Source organism: Cupressus sempervirens, chromosome 9 (genome assembly GCF_028749045.1).
Source record: "Cupressus sempervirens isolate cs-2001-9-10 chromosome 9, ASM2874904v1, whole genome shotgun sequence".
Taxonomy (NCBI): domain Eukaryota; kingdom Viridiplantae; phylum Streptophyta; class Pinopsida; order Cupressales; family Cupressaceae; genus Cupressus; species Cupressus sempervirens.
Window position 1 is genome coordinate 227754452 of NC_143126.1, and position 24009 is coordinate 227778460.

Consider the following 24009-nt stretch of genomic DNA (forward strand, 5'->3'; position numbering starts at 1 on the left):
TAGGTCTCTATCAAACTTTATATCTTTAATTTTTAAATTTAGTGAGAGATATTTCCCCTTATAAACTTACTTGATTTTATTTGTTATATCGTGCACGTGCAATTCTAGTAGATGATGAAAATGTTGGACATGAGGAAATTGAAGATGAAGCAATGGATATTGAAGAAGAACCATCTGAAGGTTAGATAATTTAATCAAGTACATAATATTTCACTCTTGAGTTAAACATGTATATATGTATACATATATGTCCCCTAAATCTAGATTGTATCTTAAGACTTTGTTTCACTTTTTCTTGTGCAGCCCGAGATCAAACAACAAATGAGAATGTTAATTTAGCTCAAAGATTAAAGAGAAAAATTAATCATAGAAACATAGATCATTTAATTTAAATGGATGTGGAAACATTGAGAGAATATGCTAATCAACGTACACATACTACGAAGAGGAAATTGAATAAAAAGTCTAAAGACATAATTGCACAATTTGAGAATCTATCAACAGTGGAGAAAACTCAACTATTATCAATTTCACTTCTCAAAGATGAATTAAAAGAGCCACTGAGACTATTGGGTATAGATACAAGTATAAAAAATATGAGGACTTCTAAACTAGAAAAAGATATTGTTGAAAGTGTTAAGGAAGGGTTACATTCCATTGGGAAAAAAACTAGATCTGCAGATAAATCCATTGCACGAAGAGTGATACTAACATCTATTTTAAATAAGAAAACATCCCAAAATAGATAGATATCTTCATTATCATCTCATTTTGGGTATAGTCGGAAGACAATATTACATTATCTAAAAAGGAGAAACAATTTGAATGATAGTACATTAGAAGGCAATTGGGAATTAATGTGTAGAGCTCCTCGATCTGACATGATTGGGGAAATAGTTAAGAACTTATTTATTCAATTTTGGATTGATAATACTTTTCCTTCACCAAATAGAAGAGATATCATCAAGTAGAGGATTGGGCCCAAGGAATATATTCAACACGCAAAACATTGGTTGGATGTCACTCAACATGAATTGTATCTCTCATTTTGTAATTTAAATACTAACATAAAGATTGGACAAACAATGTTTCAAAGATTGAAGCCCTATTTTGTGAAGATAAATAAATCTTTTGAAACATGTTGTTGTCGATATCATGTTGAATTTGATCTGTACTATGAAGGGTTTCGAAAGATGATAGAAGAAAGTGGTGAAACTTCTCAAAATACTTTTCCTAAATGACCGAGTCAATTCATAACATCAATCTTATGTGACAAACCAAATGATTGTGTCCGTGAAATAGATTGCATAAGAGGAACTTGTGAAACATGTGGTAACTTGACTAAATTTCCTTTGAGAGAAGAAGATACTAATACGACAAGGATGGTAAAATGTAAGAGATATAAGTACATAAAGTCAGAAAAAAAAGCTGGAAAAGAATCAACAAGGTTAGAATATGTAGAGGATGAGATATCGGCTAGAGAATTTATGTCAAATTTTTGTAAATTGATTCAACCATATATACGCCATGCATTTTTTTCTAAGTGGCACGCAAAACAATTTCAAACACTAAGAGAAACTTTCCCACTTGGAACAATTCTATCTGTTGTTGATTTTGCAGAGAATTACTCTTTCGTATCTCAAAAATAACTTCAAGAAGAATAATACTATATAGAGCAGGTTACTATTATGGTTCAAGTGTCTTGTCGACATGCACAAATTGATCTGGATGGTGTGGAAAGTACAAATCAAGCACGAGTCATTAAAAAAGAGTATCACTTTTATATTAGTGATGACAAAGAAAATGACACACATTTTGTGGAACATTGTCTTAAGACATTTTTTGAATATTTGAAAAACAAAAACATTAAAATAGAAAAACATTTGGTATGGTCAGATGGATGTGCAACACAATTTAAATTAGCTAGACCATTTTATGCATTATGTAGATATCATCGATACCTTAATATACCACACATTTGGAGTTTTTTTGAGAGTGGACATGGAAAGGGTGAGCATGATGGTGCAGGAGCTTGTATCAAACGTGCTTTAAGAAAGTATCAAATGGACTATAAAGGATATCACATTAATAATGCTCATGATGTGGTTGAGTGGTGCAAAACACATTTTTCGGTGCCAACAAATATAGATAACACATCATTAGAAGCGGATCGAGTCATACCATTTAGAGTGTTTTGAGAGGTATCAGGTATATATAAATTAATTTGTTCATATTTTTAAATTGAATTTTAAATTTATATTTAATATGTTACCTTAGATGATCTCTAACTAAATTATGGACCTTGTGTACACATTCAGGTGTTGATAGAAGATCAATGCATGCATGCAAGAGGGTAGAGAAGAAACGATCTTTGCATTCAGTCATGAGTACAAATAGTAATGTGTGGTCATTGTATACAAGAGAATACTCATGTTGTTTTCCTAATTGTATTGATGAAGACTATGGTGGTTGCATTAATCAAGAACGTGGATATGTGGGTGAATGGACTTTGGTGCCACTAGATGTTATTAATACGAATGAGTTTGAGGACAAAAACTATGATGATATTCCATTGATTTCTAGTGATTATAACCATATTTTAGGATTGATCAGAGTTGGTATGTATGAACTATATATATACCTAGATCATGTACATGTATACATTTTTCATAATTTTGGTTAATTTTTATTATATATATGTACTTATGTAAATGACGTGTATCCAAAATTTTGACATATATAAGTTTGTGTAGGAAATGTTTTTGCAGTCATAGCAGAATCAAAAACTGTAGAAGGTGCTAGCTATTATTTATTATGTTGTACCATGGAAAGAGAGAATCTAACAAAGACTGAAATAAGTGATGAAATTGTTTTTCCCACAGGTTAGTATATAGTTGAATTATGTATATATGTATGTCAAGTATCTATATTTTTAATGAATTCAAATTCTTTGACTTAAGTTCAAGATTGATGTATTTTTTAAATGTGTACATGTGCAGGTTCTGTTGTTGTACAAGGAACATATTTGAAGCAAATAAAAGTACTTAAAAGTGGGATTCATTTCACCGATTATCAACCTAACAATAAGGTATATCAATATAGTAACCATGTTATTGCCACTGGTCTAACTCTTCATCCAGTCAAAGGACCTGTAATACATAAGTGGAGGCTCCATATTGATGATCATGAGAAAATATTAAATGTTATCCAAGAACAAGTTGATCCACTTGATATGAGATAGAAACATCTCCTAATTTGAAATGTAACTCAAGAACAATTTGAAATTTGGTTCAAACTATTTGAAATTTGGTTGAACAATCATTTGATCAATTTGAAATTTCGTGGAATAACTAATTTTCTAAATTGAACTTTTACTCTTTCATTTTGAATTTTCTAAAGTAACTAATTATAGAAATTATGAACTTATATGTACATGTGTGTACACTAATTACCTAACATGTGCACCTTGAGGGAAAGAAATTCGAACACCACTTGTCTTAAGAGGATGAAATTAGGAGTTTGTAAAATTAATTATATTGAACTTTCTATTTCACTTAACTTGTCAATTTTTGGACACATTGACGCTTTCAATTTAACTAATTAGGACATGTGCTTTCAATTTCAGGACATGTGAGCTTTCAATTTAACTAATTACCTGACATGTGAGCTTTCAATTTTAGGACATGTGAGCTTTCAAGTTCAAATTGCAATCTGTTTAACTAAATTTTGAATTAAAATTTCACTATGATTAAAATTTGAAATGTAACTCAAGAACAATTTGAAATTTGGTTCAAACTATTTCAAATTGTGTTGAACAATTTGAAATTTGGTGTCCAATAACTAATTTTCTAAATTGAACGTTTACTCTTTCATTTTTAACTCAATGCAAGAATTCATTTAACTTTCTAAATTATATTGAACTTTCTATTTCATTTAACTTGTCAATTTTAGAACACATGTACACTTTCAATTTAACTAATTAGGACATGTGCTTTCAATTTTAGGACATGTGAGCTTTCGATTTAACTAATTACTTGACATGTGAGCTTTCAAGTTTAAATTGCAATTTGTTTAAACTAAATTTTGAACATGTACATGTTTTAAGTTGGACTTGAATTTTACAGCATTGGGCTTAAGGGGATAAAATTCTAGGATATGTGTACAAATAAAAGGGATGAGTTCTATAGATTTACTCGAGTTAGGAATTATGTACAACTAATTACCTGATACTTTAACATTTAATACATGTTCAATATATTACCAAACATTTAAATTACATGAACTATATATATATATATATATATATATATAAATTTAATCAATATATTAAACATGCACATACATATCTAAATAAATTACTTACATATCTTAGATAGAAACAATTTATAATATACTAGATCTAGATCTAGTATGTACATTAGATTCCACAACATAATGCAACATGTATCAATCATCTCGAGAACAAATAACAAAAACATGTATCTATCTAGAGATCTATCAGAAGATAATATCAAATATAAATATAGTGTGCACACATGTAGACATGTAAATCCAGGTACATCTATATCAAATCAAATATAATTATAACATGCATCATGTGTGTATATAAAGTGTCTATCTAACATATATGAATGTCTCTCTGGATGAAAGTCTACAACAAATCATCTAGATAAAAAAAACTATAGATCATCACGTGCAGGACTATCATCGCCATGCCTCCTCACAACGCACTCTAAAGACTGACTAGTATCAAGGTGCTCACTAGGATGTGCTGACCCCTATATATAAATTCAAGAGAAAGTTATATCAATACATACATACATTTAATCAAGAGAAAGTGATATTGAAATACATGTACATGTATTTAATCAAAACATAAATAAACATTACCTGTCCACTACTGACATCATCCAATGAGTCTCGACGACGTACATGATCTAGCATCAAAGCTAGAGTAAAAATAGGCACGTCCCCCTACATTGTACACGTGCACGGGAAACACATCAAATTAAAATTTCTCTACATGATTACATTTGAATCTACGTGCATGATATACATGTACATGTGCACACATGCACATGTCTAAATTAAATTAGTTTGAAATGATTGAAATTTTAACATGAACTTGAAATTTTTTTTACCTGTGTAGATGGTGGCATCTGATAATACTCGGACTGCCTAGCATCGATCGTGTCCACTAATGAATCAAAATTTTGTTGTGTCGCATCAAGCTCAATCTCTGCATCTACGTGGGCCCCATGGCTGGTGACTGGCACATGTCCTAATAATGACGAGCCAAGTGGACTATGTACATGAGATGGCATAGAAGTAGAATCATCACGTGTCAACAAGTCCATCCACCCTATGGTCGACAAGCTCAAATCAACATCATCAAGGCCCACATCTGAACTCTGAGCCTGCACTTTAACACTAGCTAAAGGGTCTGTGGTGTGTATATGTCTCTATGGAGCAAAAGAGTGGTCAGTAGATGGATCATCATGTGCACTACCACCATGACCACTACCTGATCGATGAGAGGAATATGGCTGAGGATGTGTCCTAGTACTACCATGGACACGACCTCAAACATCTGATATGGGTATGCCAAGATGATCTGATACAAATCTATATGTATCTAATAAATCCTCAGCCAAACCAATCATAGTATCTCATGCCAACACTCCAGTGAGACCCTCTAAGCTAGCCACTGAAGGGATGCCTACTGCACTGTACAAGTCTCCTGAAGATGAAGCATAGGATGATGATCTAGAACGCCGATGAGACATCAAATACTGACCAACCTCATCACTTGAAATAGATCTAACAGTTGCTGCAATCTCTCCAACTCCCTGAAGGACCCCACATAACTGAGTGGTACGCATGGCATCATCAGCTGATGGACCTAATACAGGGGAAATAGAAGGTGCCCTCTCTCTGATAATTGATCTATGTGCCAGTGGGGGACAACCTGGCTACTTATCAGCCAATCTACCACGCCCCTATCCTAAATGTCCTGGTAAATCTGTGTAGTTCACCACCCTGCATAAGCGAACCTCTGCATAAAGTTGTCGGGCAAAATAGAGTTGAATTTCGTCGTTATTTGGATAACGACCATGGGCAGCAAGGAAGCGTGGGTATATCAATGTAGCCATCCATGGATCTGTACACTTAAGGGGAGAATACCCCTTCACATTCGTTTGTGAAAGATAATGAGGGAAACATTCCCTCTTTAGGACATCTTTGGGAACCAAGCCCTGCACCTCCTGGAGTGAAAGACCAGAGGAGACCTCTTGTCTCTTACTGTCAAGGATAGCCTGTATAGTATGTGCAGAATATGGGGCAGCGCCATGAATCTCATCTTGAATAAATGTCACGCTGCGTAAGATAGTCTGGCATGTACCACTATAAACATTGGAGCATGTTCCACTAGTCAGGGATTCCTAGAGTCTATGAATCTCCTGGTTAGTGTGATCATAGAGCTCCTGACGTTGGATAGGTAGCTGATCATGGGGGACATGATGCTGCTCAGGGGGGACAGGCTACTCCTCAGGGCCTAGGATAGGCTACTCGGGCTCGGGTATAGGGTGCTGCTCAGGGCCCAGGATAGGCTGCTCGGGCCCGGGTATAGGCTGCTCGAGGGGGACAGGCTGCTCGGGGGGGATAGAAGGTTGTTGATCAGCCATGTCAATGTATGTAGGTGCGTGTATAATGTGTAAACCTAAAAATTAAAATTAAAATGTATGACATTTAATAAACTTTAAATTTATATTAACATATATGTATGTACAATTTGACAAAATTAAAAAACTTGTATCTAAATTGTTTTAATAAAATTAAACATGCACGTACATGTCTACATATATATAAAAGTCCTAAAACTTAAATGAACATATACCGTAAAAGAAAACTAAATTTTAAAACACATATGTTGTTATATATATAATGTTTGTAACTCAGGGACCTTTTAAGAACTACATGTCTGCAAGTTATATATCGATCTAAGTTAGATAGAATGTTCAAAGGTTTTAGACATATGTGTGCACATAAAATTGTCAGATCTATTTGCATATATAGATCTATTTGCGTACATATATATAACATTGATGTATCATTTTGAGACCTTGATATCAATGTTTAATTAGTTTTAAGATTAGGGTTCAATTTGGTTTGTACTATTTGATTAGGTTTACATGCTTAGGTTTCAATTAGGACAAGAGTTAATTAATTGAATTAACATTTCAATTCAATCTTAGGGTAATGGTTCAATTTTGTTAATGGTTGGGAAAAGGATTTAAGGTTAAATTCAAAGTTTCTACTATTAACTTGGGATATATAATTACCTGTTTATGATCATGGTTTAATTCAATTTGGCTTATAAGTATAATATTAATTAGTTAAGGGCCAGGGTTAGCTTTCAATCTAGTTTGATATATTCAATTTGGTTTAAGGTCAAGACCAAGGGGTTAGTTTATTTTAGTGTTAAATATTAAGATATAATGCTAAATTATGATATCACTCATTTTTTGATATTTTGATATGATGGACATGTCATAAATGACATTTCTATATGATTCTTTTGATATGATATGCATGGATTATATATATATATAATCTTATGATTTAGCCCATAAATTATCATTTATAATATAAGGGTTTAGAAATTAAATTTTAAGATCTTGAGGTTAGGGTTAGGGTTTGGATAATTAAATTTTAGTTTTAGATTTACCTGGTTAGAGTTAGAATTATGGTTAGGGCTATGATTTAGGATTGAGACCACGATTAAAGGGTTAGGATCATGTGGTCGGAGGTCCCAAGTACCTGAGTAGAAATTATAGTCTAGATCAATTAGGGTTAGGAAAGTAGGAAAGTTAGCATTTAGGATTTAGGGTTATAGTTATGATTCTAGGGTTAGGGTACATTGGGTTTACATTTCTATTAGTAGTATTTATAGGGTTAGGATATGGGTTGACATTGGTATTAGTATTATTTTTAGGGATATGGTTTGTACATCAGGGTTTAAATTTATGGATCTAGGATTATGATTAGGGCTTATAATTTAGGATAAGGGTTGGGGCTTATCATCTAGTATAAGGGAACTTACCATTATAATTTATGATTAGGGTTAGAATAATGGTTTAGTATTTAAATTAGTTTATATCTAGCTAGCTTTTAAAATTAGAGTTTAACATTTAAATTTAACAAATTTTAGGATCTTAGTGTACACATACATCTTGATTCTAGGGTTTAGTATAATTTAGGGTCATGGTTTAACATTTATTCAATTATAGCTTATAGGTTTGTACATGCTCATTGCTAGAAGTATGGTTAGAGGGTTAGGGTATGGGTTTACATCATGTTGAACTAGAAGTATGATTCTGAGGGTTAGGATTTGTATTAGCAATAAAAATTTTGATTATGGTTTTAACACATAGTTTAAATAAATTTATATAATTAAAGTTAGGATCAAGTATTAATATGATTTACTATTTAATGTTGGGGTTTATCATTTAGACCTCTACGGTTCAAATTGAGATTTAGAAAAGTTATATGGTTTCAAGTGTACATCTAAGATTAGGGGTTATAATTTATGATTAAAGGGTTTTGCAGTTAGGATTATGAACAGGTTTAGTATAATTTAGGGATACTGTTTAGCATTAAGGAACTTAAGACTTAAAATTTAAGTTAAATATATTTAATCTTTACATGAACATTAGATTATATGATGTACATTTTTTTATGTAACTTGTATATTATTTAATCAAGTTATGTTCTTATAATTAACTTTTATTAATTAAAGGTTGTAACATGTATTCTTTAGGTCATACACATTCTAAGTTATATATGTTTCAAGTATGTATGTATATGTATGTTATATTCTTACCTAGATGCAAATTAATCTCTGACATTCTTATATATGTATTTAATTTAGGATCTGGACCCAAGTTAAGACATGTGATTGAATTATAATATAGTTAATTATATACTTAGATTATTTTTAAATTCAATTTACAAACTGACATTATAGTTAATTCTAAATGAGGCCTAGCCAAGGGATCCAAAGAACTAATCAAAAGTTTTACTAAGCAAACAATAACATACATACAATAATTTACAATTATAAAAAACATAAGAGATTGCAAATTCCTTAATGAGCACATTTACATTTCATTTTTAAATAATTATAAGTACTAAAAGTAAAATAAATAACACATCCACATGAAATAATATTAACTAGACTTCAGTTCAATCCATTTAAATAATTTATATACATTTGTTCCGAATGCCACTTGGCAAATTAATTCGGAATGCACAATCATCCACTGTACATGTCATAGGGTATGAAAGGCTGAAAGAATATACATTTATAAAATAGTTTACATCATCCATTTTTGATCCATGAAACAAAGTACAATACAATTTAAGTAAAATTATTTTAAATAGTATTAGAAGTTTTTTGTTTGGATCCCTTGGCGAGTTGTTATGTGATTAAGTACTTACTTATATATGTTTAGGGTTTTATTGTACATAACTATATGGTTCGGTCATGATTATAGTTTAAATAATGAATTTAGGTCGAGGTTATATGGTTTTAGGTCAAGGTTATATGGTTCTAGGTCAAGGTTATATGGTTCTAAGTCAAAATTATATTTATTTGTAAAATTACATGTAACTTAAACAACAAATTTACATCTAATCTAATCATTCAACATTGTAATAAATACATAAATTAAATACATTTCAAAACATCTAAAATAATAAATTTTTAAATAAATTTTAAATTAAAAGACAATATTATATACTTAGATCTAATTTAGAGATTCATAATAACATTAGAGGCTTAAGCATGAATAGTAAAATAAAATATACAAAGAAACATATATAAAAAACAATAAAATATACGAAAAAACATATAAATTTTAACTAAAACAATAGAAAAAAGGAAAAAACAAATGTTTCATACCTTTTTCAGATGGTCGATAAAGCAGATACCAGGCTCTCTCCAACTTTTGATCGAAATAATGAGGAGAGAATCCGACCGCACTGCTATTTATGCTAGTGGGTTTCATAGTTTTGATCAAAACTTAAGTAAAGTTTCGATCGAAACTTTTAAACCTTGGGCAAACCCACGTTCAAAGTTTCGATCAAAACTATTCGGTGTGTTTAGTTTCGATCGACAGTTACTTTCTATCGAAAGTAACTAGTTTCGATCAAAACTTTGAAAAAGAGTTTCTATCGAAACTATACGGGTAATTTTTTGGATCCGTGCTTGTTTGGAGGAATTTCTTCCTTCGAAAAAGTGTAACCCACTATTGTGGGTTCACCCATATATATATATATATATATATATATATATATATATATATATATATATATATATATATATATATATATATATATATATATATATATAAAGCAACACCTGACTTAGTTCATCCATAAATCCACATTCAAATATGGGTATATGCAGGGCTAAGCATTGCACATAGTTCCATGCTCTGTACATATCCATCCTTGAGTGTCGATACACAAAATGTAAAAAATCATAACCATTTACAACATGCTAATAGAAATAACATTGCAATTGTAAACAGAAAGAGAGAGTAGGGTAAGAAATTGCCCCCTACTTGTAATACTAAAGATTGAAGATTGCTCTTCAATCCAACTTGATGTCAAAGCCCCAATAGCTGAATCCAAAACTTGTAAGCAATCTCTACAATGCCAACACACATAACTCGCAGATGACTTCACAATAGGGTGAAGCCGTAGAACCCAACAAATCAATAGATAACTTTTGAGGAGTAACTCCATCAAGCTAAACCCAATATGCAAGTTTCCCTTCCAACCAACACCCATAATAATGTCAATATCTCATCATAAGATCATAGATGTAAAACCAAATAGACCAATGTGACCCAGTATTCAGCCCATAATCTGCAAAAACCCAACTCACAATATGAAATGGGCGACTAAACCATTGGTGGCATAAATCCCCATAACAAGCATTCAATACACCAAATGAATCACAATTTTGTGTATTCGGCAGTACCAAGTTCATCGCCATGAATTTGGCTTTCAACACTATTACTATGTTTTCCTCCCTCAAGGCAATCGATGCCCATTTAGGGTTTCTTAATGCTTAAGGGGTAATTAAACCCTTTTAAAAACAAATAGAAATGTTTATGCCAACCTCCACTTAGGGTGTTAGACCCTTATAAAAAACTAGTATATATATATGAAATGCAAACTGTGGTTCCCTCAAATAACAAGTTAATATGAGTCAAGAAAACAAAACCATCTCAAGGTTATATGAAATATAAATTTTTAATCCCTTTACAGTCATGTATATGAAAGTACAATGATGAGTTCTAAATGCATACAACATACTACCATTTAAATGTATTTGCAATGTCAAGTTAACATACATTATAAAATAGACTGCAGTTTACCATGAGTTAAAAACATAATTGATACCCAACCAACATGAAATCAGTTATACACCAGTTCAAAACACAAAATCCTAAATCACAATCATTGCTAGTAACATAGTTCTTAATAGAAAATACGTTCAGCATCAAATTCGTGATTCAAAGATAGTAACATAACCAAGTTCTTCAAAAATACAAATATAACATCTGAAGGAAATCTTATAACAACAAGGTCCTAATTTGTAGAAAAACCAAAAATAGTGGTTAGGCATGACAATTCACACCCCCCTCTTAGAAGTATATGTTTCCCATTTTTTATTTCACTGATTGGTATTAGCATTGAGTTCTATGAAGGAGAAGCTTTGCTGCTTAGAGAAAAGATCTTAAAATGGAAGCAAACAAACTGGGAAAGATTATTGAGAACCAAGGAATTGAGATAAAACTTATTCTACATTCACTAGATGAGGCTAGAGAGGAGTTAAGGAAATCTTTAAAGAGAAGGAAAGAGATAGCCATTGTAGAGAATGACATAAAATACAAAGATATCGACACCACCAAGCTATTTGCAAATGGAGACTCGAATGAATTTGATGCATCAATTATAGATTTAATAGAAAAGAATAGAGTACAAGCCGAGGAGATCAAAAATCTCAAGCTAGAACAAGAATCTCAAGCCATGATGATATGTGAGGTAATTGAACAAAAGAAGAGAGCTATAGAAAACAAGGTCACGATTAAAGCAGACAAGAGAATTCTAACAAATAGACTAGAAGCGAAGTTAACTGAGCTTACTAGAATCTCCAACATGCAATTGGATACCCTAATCTAGATGACGAATACTCATCATGAGTTGAATGTCAATGACATTGAGATAATTGAATTGAAGTTGCAGAATGAACAACTGCAAAATGACCTAAGAAGACAAAGAAAGATTCTTAAAAGTTTCAACAAGCCAAATGAAGCCATCAAGTACTTTGACTAATTACTAAAATTTCCTAGATCCAATAATGATACATCAAGACTGGGCTACACAAGCACTGAAGGAGGAGAATCATCCAATGTTGAGAAAGAAAGGAATAAAAAACGTAAAAAATCAAAACCCACTTGTCATTATTGTGGTAAGAAAGAACATACTACTAATGTGTGCAAGAGCAAGAATGCAAATCAACATGTCAAACCTAAGAACATGACTCACTATCATAAGTGCAATAAGCAAGGTCATCAGGCACACAAATGTAGAACGAGAACTATGCATGCACCAAGATTTGAAGGTTGTTGCTACAATTATCAAAAATATGAATGTAGAGCCTTTGAATGTAGATCCAAATCCATGTGGTCACCAAATAAGTCAACAAGAGAAAGAAGCCATGGACACTTCTATAATTGGGATTACAACACAAGACAAATCTATCACTATTGTCAAGAATATGGACATATTCCTAAGAACTGCATTAGGACACACTTCAATGGTAACTATAATAGATGGTTAAAACAAACTACATGCTTGAGCTATTTAAAGACTAGTCACATCAGAAAATATTGTCCAACAAGGTTAAATGCACCAAGTTGTGAACTTGATAAAGGAAAGGGCAATGCAAATGTTGAACACATCAGAGGAGAGATGAACAAGAAATGGAAAAAGAGAGATGGATGCAACACATCAAATGGAGCGATCACTTCACGTAATAAGTCAAGTGGTCAAACCTCATCAAACTAAGAAAAAAGAGGTGTGTGGGAATAATATTCAAAGTATTACATCATACATCAATTCCAAAAGAAGTTAGTACTAAAAAGACTACATTAGCATGAAAAGAAATGTGAAAATTTTAAGGTTAAATCTTCAAGTTTTCATGTTGTTGCAGAGCTTGAAAAAGTTTCTTGTTGATGTTGAGTGAAATGCTAATTAGTGTTGAGTTGTTAGTCAAACTTAGTTGTTTCCAAGTCCATAGTAGTTTTTGAGTGAGGGTAATATCAATAGCAGTCGAGTGGAACAGAAATCACATTGATGTTGAGATTATAGCTATATAAATATTAAGCATTAAATGTAGAATTTTGAAGGGTATATGATTGATTTTCACCCATTTTTCATCATTATGAATTCAAGCGAGAGAAATCAAATCTAAAGGTGACTCAAGAATCTAATCAAAGCATTTTCAAAAACATCACAAAAATAATTCCACTCTAGTTCATCAAATTTACAATGTATTCCTCATTAGCCAAGTCACGCAGTTTGAAATTTGTTAAATTCTAGCTTGTCAAATGGCATCTAGTTCAAAGAATGTGAAAGAGAAAGCGGTTTTGATGTTCAATTAGTTAGTAATGAGGTTAAATAGCTAAAATTCAAAACTATCCCAGACATAGCATACAAACAAGATCTATCAGGCATACTTTCCATGATAACCCCAAAAGTAATAATGGTCCAAGATGTTAGAGATTGCTATAACTGCAAGATAGGAGGGATAAGCATTATGGAAATTAGGAAAGCCTATTATAGGTTATGCAAGAATAGAGTTTTGAAAGAAGAATTTTAAATTTTTGAAAGGAAGGGTTTGACCTATGCCCTAGATTTTCTCAATGCTTATGGCTAGAAGGTGGAAAAATCAAAATTCCAAAGATAATAGTTCATATAGTAGCTAGTTATCCAAATCTAGATCAGCCCACAACTCTACAAAGTGACTCCAAGGAGGTTATTGAGAAGAACATTAGAGAAAAATGGAACAAAAGAGGACCGACTATAGACACCATCACAAACCCATTACTTGACTTTTCTATTATAGCAATTTCTCATAAATTTGACCAATCTAATAGGTTAAATAGTGCACCCTATATTGAAATAGATGTTGGCTATAAAATTGTTAAGAAAGATCATACTTATGATCTTGCCAAGCTTTAATTATAGTAGTTAATGAAAAACCTTGGAACAGTCAAAATATCTAAGAGTGCATAGTGTAAGCTTGGAGCAATGCTTGTTTGTATATTTTTCTATGTTTAGAACACATTCCCATACTTTGGTATAGTTGTTTGGAAGATAAATAGATCAGTTACAGTTTAGATCAATGAATACATTGAGAAAATGGGAGATAACTTTGAGACTATCAGGACCAAGTATTTTGAAGACTTCAAGATGTTTATGAAACAAAGAATGAGGATGTCAGTTTCTTTGGTTAAAAAATACTACAATGATATATGTTTCCTTTTAGATATTGACTATACATACATACAGGCTACAACACATAGAGTAAGATGATTAAGACCTCTAGGATATGAAATAAATGTTGATGAAGCATCTACAAAAATAACAACATCTCTATCTGAAGAAGTTGACAAAAGTGAAAATATATTTGGAAACTATGTTGTTATGAAATCAAAAGTTAAGATGGCAATAAAGACAACCTCCATACTGAAGAAGAAAGAAAAATTGGTGAGGAAATGAAAGGCTGAATTTGGTGGAGTGGTTGAAGAAGAAGAAGATGAAGAGGAAGAGCAAGAACAAGCCCAACAACCTCTTACATTGACCCAAGGCATGGGTGAGGAAAAAGAAAAAGAAGGTGTCAAAGAAGAGGAAACCAAAGAAGTAGTGGTAGAAGGAGAACTAAATAAGAGAAATGCTATGACACAGCTTCTGGCAAAAATGAAGGCAAAGAAGATTGCTAAGCTAAGCCTAGAAAAGCCAACCAAACAAACAACTAGTGCAAGCACAAGGACCACTACGCAAAAGGCCAAGGAGAAAGCTAAAGAAAAGGCTAAGGCTATAGAACAAAAAGGCCCACTCCAAGAGAAACAAAGAAGAAAATACATTACATAACTAGAAAATGATGATGAGAGAACAAAATTAGAGAATACAAGCCAATTTAGAGTGGTAAGTCATTGACCAAAATTTGATCTTGAAAATATTAGAAATAATGTAGATCTAACTAGTTTGAAAAGTATTAACTTTGAAAAAATTGAAAGAGAGAAGAAGAACCAACTAGAAGAGTCAATATATGCAGTGATGCCTAAATTCAAGAACACTCCACTTGAATTAGATAATACTATTCCACGGGAATTATATACTATTGTTGAAAATAAGGGGCATTATTGTTTAAACTTGGACAAAAATATTAGAGAATCCACATTAGCCTAGGTGATGCTAGAATTGACAAAAGTGCAGATTACCAAGTCTAACAAGAAATATGGTGGAAGGTTTGCTTCAAAATATAGGGCATTCAACATTCTCCAAAATAACATGGAAGATGTTGTGAAGAAATCCAATCAAATGTGGAAATTAATTTATGGGCTGGCAACTGCCAAAGAAGGAGAGGAAGATCCATTTGAGGGTAGAAATAATAAAGATGAAGATGAAGACAAGGAGGAAGAAAAATAAAAGGATAACATTGCTATGGAGGAGATACAAAAGAAAACATATGACATGGCTATAGCTAAAGAACAGTACGAAGAAGAGAGTGTGCAAGACACACAAATGCCAAGTATGAACCCTCCACATGACACAAGTATACGTACAAAAACTATAACTATTAAGGATTCTCCTAATAGTTCAACTTATAACATAAATCCTTTAACTATAGTTGATCTAAAGAAGATACTAGACCAATCAACACTTCAAGCGATATTATGTGAAAATTTAGTATTGGTCAGTGTAGATGAATTTGAGAAGGCAATAGCTGAAATCACTAGGGATAAGATGAATAAACAAGAACAATATTCTATCATCACTTCAGCTACTAGTACTCAACCTTTGATTCAAACATCAATACACTCATCCACAAAGGTTGACACAATTGTTAAAGTTGATTCGGTTGAATAGAGACAGACTACAATAGAAGAGAAAGAAATAACAAATGATCAACCTAATGCACAAACACAAGGTGCAAGTCAAATCATTCTGATTGACCAAAGTAGATCTGAAGAAAGTAAGGAACACCAAAGGAGAAGGAGCAAGAGGCAATTCAAGCATTGGTAACTCTACCAACATCAAGCACTCCTACAAAAGTCTTTTAGAAGTCAAGCATGGGAGATGTACCCCTACAAATTTTAGCACCAGGCCCAAGCATGTCTAAGGTTGAAAAGGTAACTCACTCTAGAGATGTAACTTTAGATGAAGAGATAGTGATACCTAAGTATGATTATCAAACTATAACATTAGAATAGATAGGCATTATGAAACAATCCTTAGAAAAGAAGACAAATTAGGAAATACTAAAGAAGGATTATAGATAGAGGCAGAAACTCTAAGAAATTAAAGACATCTTCTTAGATGCTTTCAACTTACAAACACCTAAAGAGACAAAGTGACTATTGGAACAGTTGTCAAAAATTGTGGAACATGTGAACAATAAAGACCAAGACACAAATACCAAACTTTTTGAATGGTTTGAAAGAGAATTTCAAGGGAAAGTAAATGAGAAGATATCTAGTGACATAGCATTGACACAAGTTGCATTGGAAACAAAGATTGAAAAAGTGAAGAAGGTACTTTAGAACATATTCTCATTGTACACCAAACTATGTGATTCCACACTCTTCACTCAAGACACAACCCATAGAATTGTGAGTCTAGCGAGGAATTTAAAAATATTAGGCATGCAACTACCTTAGAACCCAGCTCAAAGTGAAAAGTATTTTCACACATTACTTCAGTCACAAAGTCAACTAGCTGTGTTAACAATAGAAGTGGCTAATATAAGAACCAAGCTGAAAAATATTCAAGCCTCCCTTACCCCCCATATGTAAATAATCCATAGGGAGCTAGGATATGCATAAAATTTGTTAAAGAAATATCCTAATATTTCCACACTAGATGGACTAGTTCCCCTTGTAGTAGAGCTAGCTATCCAAATAAAGTCATTGGGTGTTGGATGTGACAACTAGGATGCTGTGCTGAAAATAACCATGAAAGTTCATAAATCTTTCTTGGACAAATATAATCTAAGTATATATCCTATTTGACATAAGTGTCAAAAAAGGGGATGATAAATGAAAGAGTAAAGGGGGAGATAAACCAAGGGGAGAAAAAGATAGCAAGGAGAGAATAATGAAAGAGGGAGAAAATAGAATAAACAAAGGAGGAGATTAGCTCATAATAGGAAATGAGAAGAAAATAGAGTATATGAGATGAAAGAGTATAAGTGCATTGAAGTCAAAGAGTATTAGCAAGAAACAAATCTACTCTAAATAGAGAATGGACGTGGGATACAAAATAGGAACATTAACTTAGGGGAGATGACAAATTTTGAAGTATATAAGTTAGTGCAAAATTTTAAAATTTTGAAGTTTTGTATATATGTCAAGCTATGAATGTGTTATACTTGAGAAAATTTGAATGATTATGTACATTTAAGTGTTCTTGACACTCATGTCCAAGGGGGAAATTGTTAATCTTAGATTGGTTTTGACAATCGAGTGTCAACACACCTACTCATTTACTCAGTTCATGCTGAGTACAACATATAAATATAGACTATGTTGAGTTGCAATGAGTGCCAAGTCACTCATATGCTGGCTCACTCAAGTATCAAGTAGATAGACCATGCCAAGTGATTCAAGTGTTGAGAAAGATAGCTGATACTAGGGAGTTTAGGTGTCGAGCATTAGTAACCTCAATTGTTGAGTAACACAAAATGGACATAGTTGTTTGTAATGGCACAAATAACTATGTAAACCATTTTTATGCCAACTCAAAGATAGGTCTCAATATTCTGGAGATAAGGATGAATCTATTTATATTCCCTATAGAATAATATGCAACCGATTAGAAAATATGAAGAGTTAAGCAGCAAAATGGATGAATCTTAGTCATAGATTTATACCTAACCCTAGGCCACAAAAGTCTTTATAAGGAAGAGAATGCACCAAATATTTTGTATAAAGAGAGAGCAGTGATAGAAAGAAGATATCAAGGGGTGCATAATCAAATTGTTCAGAGAGCATTCAAGGTGACTTAGTAGTGTGAAAGAATTGCAAAATCAATTAAGTATAGAATAGAGGATTGAGGACACAACATTGTTATATTAGATTAGAGAGGATCAAGAAGGACTAAATTGTGATCTAAAATTCGCAAGATAAAGTTGTCAGTTGTATTAGATCAAAGCTCTACTATTACTTTCTAACAATTGTATCAATTAGGGTAAAATCCTTTGGATTAAGGTTGACTTAATAGTCACTAGTAAATCTTGTAATAGGGTGACATTCCAATTGAGTGATTTCAAGTCCTTTAACTAGGCACACTTCTATTAAAGTGTTAACATCCTTGAACAAGGTGGAATTTAACAGTCTTTGTAAGCCTTTAACAAGCTAGGAATTTTACAAGGTAGATCATGTTTCATGGTCAACCTATTGTAACCTTAATTGGCTACACTTTATTGCTATAGGAGTATAGATTTGTGGGTGTCATCCCCACCCTAGTTTTACCTTCTTATTTGTAGGGTTTTGAGGTAATCGTATTAGGTGTCAAGTGTGTATGTTTGATTACATGTTTTAGATGCATTTTATTTACATGCTATTTTAGTTTATTTATTGCATTTAATGAATGGTCAAAGTTTTAATTACTGAAGTTTGAACTTCTGATTGACACCCCCACCCACCCCCTTAGAAGTATATGTTTCCCATTTATAATTCTAATAGATTTAATATTACACATGTCAAAAATGTTGTTCATTTTTGCACATTGTCAAAGCTTGTTGAATGAGTTTGGCTTATTGTAACAAGCCTTTTTTGCTCATTTAATGTCAAGATGTTTTTAATTAAGGAAAATGGGCTTTAAAAGGGCACTAAAACCCAAACATATAAAGATCAGTCTACAATCGAATGTAAAAGGCTACAAAGAGAGCCAAAAATTAAAATAAGGAACATCTCCCTTATATATATATATATATATATATATATATATATATATATATATATATATATATATATATATATATATATATATATATATATATATATATATATATATATATATATATATATATATATATATATATATATATATATATATATATATATATATATATATATATAAGTAAAGCTAGGTAGAGATTTGAAAAAATTAAGGAAGCTGACAAAAGGTCAGGGTGCTCAGATGTTGTCTCTTAACGTTTTAGTTGCATTGATCTTTAGCTCTGATAGCTTGCCAGTTGCATCCATCTTAGAAAGCTCCTAGTTTGGGGCCAGGGTTTCCTTTCTCCTAGCACTAGATCTAGCTTGCTTCCTTGTGCCTTCATCTAGAGTCTTGTCCTTTAAGGTATGGGTGTTAGGGTCATGCTCATTAGTAATGCTATGATCATCCACATAGTGAAAGAGCTTCTTGATGTTCTCATTTTCCTTGAGGATGCTAGAACTTTACTCAAGTATACCTTGCATTTTCTTATCCATTTCATGAGTTCTAATGTTGACTTCCTCCACTCTTCTGTCCGTGTTTTCTTCACCCTTAATGACCCTATTCTTTAAGCTATAGGTCTCCCTTTCTAGAGTGCTCACTCTGTGTTTGAGGTCAAGGATTTTGTGGAAAAGCCACTTAGTGGTAATGAAGCTATCTACCATGCTATTTTTCGTATTGTTAAGGACATCCATGTCCAATTTCTCCATAGCAATGTCACTAAGGATGACAAGAGCCAGATTGATTGATTTCTCTAGCTAAATTATACCCTCTTCATTTTCCTTGAACTGGGTTCTAGTTAGCTCCTTTTTATGCGCATATTAGTTGAAGCAAAGTCAAAGTTCCTCTATACCACCTCCCTATCCTTCCCTTTGATTGAGCACCTGTAAGTGGTAGTGCCAAGATCATCAAATCCTTATTCAAGTCCCTTCGTATTAATGGGGTCCCCTTCCACCTTCTCACTCTCTTCCCCTATTTTTCCTTGTTGTCATCTGGGGTTTTCCTTTTGCAATTCCCTAACACCATGGCCTTCTTCTCTTTGCTTTTTGACACTTTGATAGTGAGGGTTCTCTTATTCTTCTTTCATTCCTTACCATCTGCTTGCTTAATTATCTCCTTTGCCTCTACACTATCTTCTCTTGTGTCCATCGCTTTAGCCCAATCATTGTAACCCCTATCTAAAGAAGTGCTAATGACCTATCTGGGCTTGGGGAGCACCTTTTTCTCCTTGCTCTTAGTTTTGAGAGCTTTTTCCCTAAGCCACCCTATGGGATCTTAGAGTCCTTTGAATCCATGTACATGTCAAGACTTTCCTCCATATCTAAAGGTGAATATATCTCCTTAGACTCATCCAAATCCCCCTTAACTTTTTTTCCCTCTTTCTTGTCATTGATTTGTTTACTAATAGTCCTAGTTTTGAAGTATTCATAGAGTAACAGTAGCAGCCCCTCATGGAGTGCTAGATTCCTAGTTTTCTTTTCTTGATACTCATTAATATTATCATTCATGGAATAGTAAAGGTAGAAGGGAATAGAGATTTTTACCTTGTACCTGAAATGGTTGAGAAGCATGAAATGGTAAGTGAATATGCGATCAAACTTGGTGTCAAGAGAAATATATTTGATGATGGCTTGAACCATGAATCTCCACAGTGGCTTGATGGAGCTCGAGATATAATGGGTGCCTTTCTTTTCCAATGCCTATTTCTCCTCTTGGTTCTTAGTAAAATCTACCACCACTTGCTCTGAAAATTTACAATCTTTGTAAAATTTTATCCCAATAATAGGGATACTAGTGATCTAGAATATAGTTTGTCGCATAATAGAGAACTCCACCCCATCATTTCCAACCATGCCTTTATTCTAGTTTCTAACTATAGTTTTTATTACTGAGTGTTTCCATCTATGAATGCTTTCAATATAGCTCATAATTTATCCTTTCTTTAGGATGTTCCACACCTTGGTTCTTCTTCTCCACTTTTGGGCATCATTGTCTAGTACCCTCCTGTGTGTTTCCCCAACCATGGTGTTCTTCTTAATGTATGCTCTATAGTTAGTTTTCTTTAGAATGTACAAGCCTTTGGCTTTCCTCATTTTCTTACACCATTTATTCTCCTTGTGAATTAGCTTCGCACTAGTGGTACTTGACATAGGTTGATGGATATTGTATGTATGGGAAGTATGATAAATATCATACTTCCACCTCATAGCTCTACATATCCACATAAAACATTAATTATCATAATAAGTTCACACATGTTATTGTTGACTGCAACCCATAGTCTCGTAACTTTAATTATTTAATTTAATTAAACCTAGTCTACCTGGGATAAGATCCCTTACAATGACCTCTTTAAATTCTGATAGGATGTCATGTCCATCCATCCATTTAGCCACCTCATTATATTTGATAGCCCAATTTCCCAACCTATTTGCCACATTGTTGGCCTTGTAGTACTCATGTGCCACATAGGTTTTTTCAAAGGTTTGACGGTTTTGGATGCCTTCATCAATAATATTTGCAGTAGTCCAAGTAGGATTGTTCCTCTCATTAACATAGTAAATAATGTTTTTAGAGACTACTTCCAGCCAAAGGAATTTCACTCTAATTTCTTCAACTAACTTGATTGTCTGATGCGCCACAATGGCCTTCACTTATGAAGGTCAAAACTGTAATGTATATTCAATTTTGTGCAACATTGCATGTCATTTTTACATGAAGGGATTTCAGAACATTGCATCAAGCTTTTCTCTCATCACACCTAGTTACAATCATGCAAAAAGTAAAAAATATATAATTTCTATGTACGATCATGTCAAATGAGCAATAAAATCTTTGCATGATAAGTTGAACTCATTCGATTTGAAAAAACACTATATTTAAGTGCATGGAAACAATTTTTGCCTATGGTCATGTCGAAGGAGCAATTAAATCTTCATATGATAAGCCACTCCTTCGATGTTTGTTGCCCAGTTATAAAATTTGCTTCAATTTTGTAAGCCATGATTAATTTTTGAAACTCGCCTGATTTTAAGCTTTAAAATGGCCGTGTTATTTTTGAATTCTTGTGAGTTTCTAAATCTTCATGTCATTGGCTCGTTCCCAAGTTTGCACAACACTTGAAATTTTTAAAATCTAACTTTTGAGCCTCAGGTTATTGCAGGTTAATGGAGTAACCCAAAAACACTTTTTTCCTAACCATTAACCTCTCAAAAGGTTAATGATAACCTCCAAAAACACGTTTTTCCTAACCATTAACCTCTCAAAAGGTTAATGATAACCTCCAAAAACACGTTTTTCCTAACCATTAACCTCTCAAAAGGTTAATGATAACCTCCAAAAACACGTTTTTCCTAACCATTAACCTCTTCAACGTGGGTACCCAGATAGAAGGCATATTGAAGGTTACAGAAGAAAAGTAACATACTGATTGATTTTGGAAATCTGTTTACCAACAATTTGGAAGGTACAATGGTGGGAATGCAACTAATATCGATGTCATCAGCGGATGGCTTCTCTGCACAGATGGCCCTCAGATCATTGCTGTAGCGGGCATGGGAGGGCTTGGGAAAACTCTTCTTCTTCAACATGTCTTCATCAGCCAAAAAGTGAGAGAATCCTTCGATCATTTGATTTGGGTGGCAGTATCCCAGAGCTTTGTGTTGGATCAGCTACTCCTCCACATAGCAAGACAAGTAAAGCTGCCGGAGGATGAAAAGCAAAGTCAGCTCAATGTGGAGGAGGTGAGAGATAATTTCTGAAAGCACCTACATGAAAGTTGATGTTTACTTGTTCTCCATGATGTTTGGGACAAGCACGCTTTGGGATCCATTGGCTTTCTGTTGGGCCGAGGGAGGGGCAAAGAAATTATTTCCACGTGCGACAAGAAAGTGTTGGAAAATGTTGGAGCTCACCGGGTGCACCATATGGACTACATGTCTGAAGACAATAGTTGGAGATTGTTCTGCATTCACGCGTTCCCTGAAGATGAGAATCAAAGTTTGCCAGAGGAATTGCAGGAGGTGGCTTGTGCGATTGAAAGGAAATGCTCTAGATTGCCAATGGCCGTGAAGATAGTAGTGGTATCCATGGCCAGCGTGAGGCCACTTCCTAATGAATGGGAATCCATGCTAAACAGGTCGAAGAGTCTTTGAAACTTTTTAGACATCTGCAGCAAGTGGGGTTTGATCCGGTGCTCTGTGCCTTCTCAAGTGTTCTTAGCTCTTGTGCCAGCCTACAAATGAGGGATGCAAATGCATTCCTATATATAAAAAAAATGGTTTTGAGTTGGATAACCATGTGGGAAATGCACTTATTGACATGTGTGCTAAACATGGTTATATGGAGAATGTGCACAAAATGTTTGACATTATGTCTAAGCTGATTCAATGGTATTGATATAACTAAGGCAAAGCACGTGGACAGTCAGACCAGCCTCCCTTCATCTTCCAGCCTGAATGCATGGAGATCAGTGATAGTTGCAAAAATAGACAAGACACGGGAGCCGTTTGATCAAATTTTTCCATTTTCAACTTGACCGTGGACAAGCACATGAACCATTTGATAAAATACCTTAGAAAAGGCAAGTTCAGACATGACATGTGAACTATTTGGAAATTTCATCCTCAAGTCCGCAACTCCTAATGAAAATAAGAGAAATTCAACCGAGGAGATAATGATCACTTCTAATCTGCATAAGGAAGGTATTTC

General features: G+C 33.3%; 1 protein-coding gene across 1 annotated transcript in view; it reads left to right on the forward strand.

Annotated features, from left to right (window-relative positions):
- Positions 1–23453, forward strand: part of LOC149538330 (disease resistance RPP13-like protein 4) — a 110958-nt gene extending 87505 nt beyond the window's left edge. The window contains exons 2-3 of the mRNA XM_089802449.1: positions 22766–23042; positions 23115–23453. Of these exons, the coding sequence (XP_089658575.1) occupies positions 22766–23042; positions 23115–23453 (616 nt within the window). The remainder of the gene's footprint in view (positions 1–22765; positions 23043–23114) is intronic.
- The last annotated feature ends 556 nt before the right edge of the window (positions 23454–24009 follow it).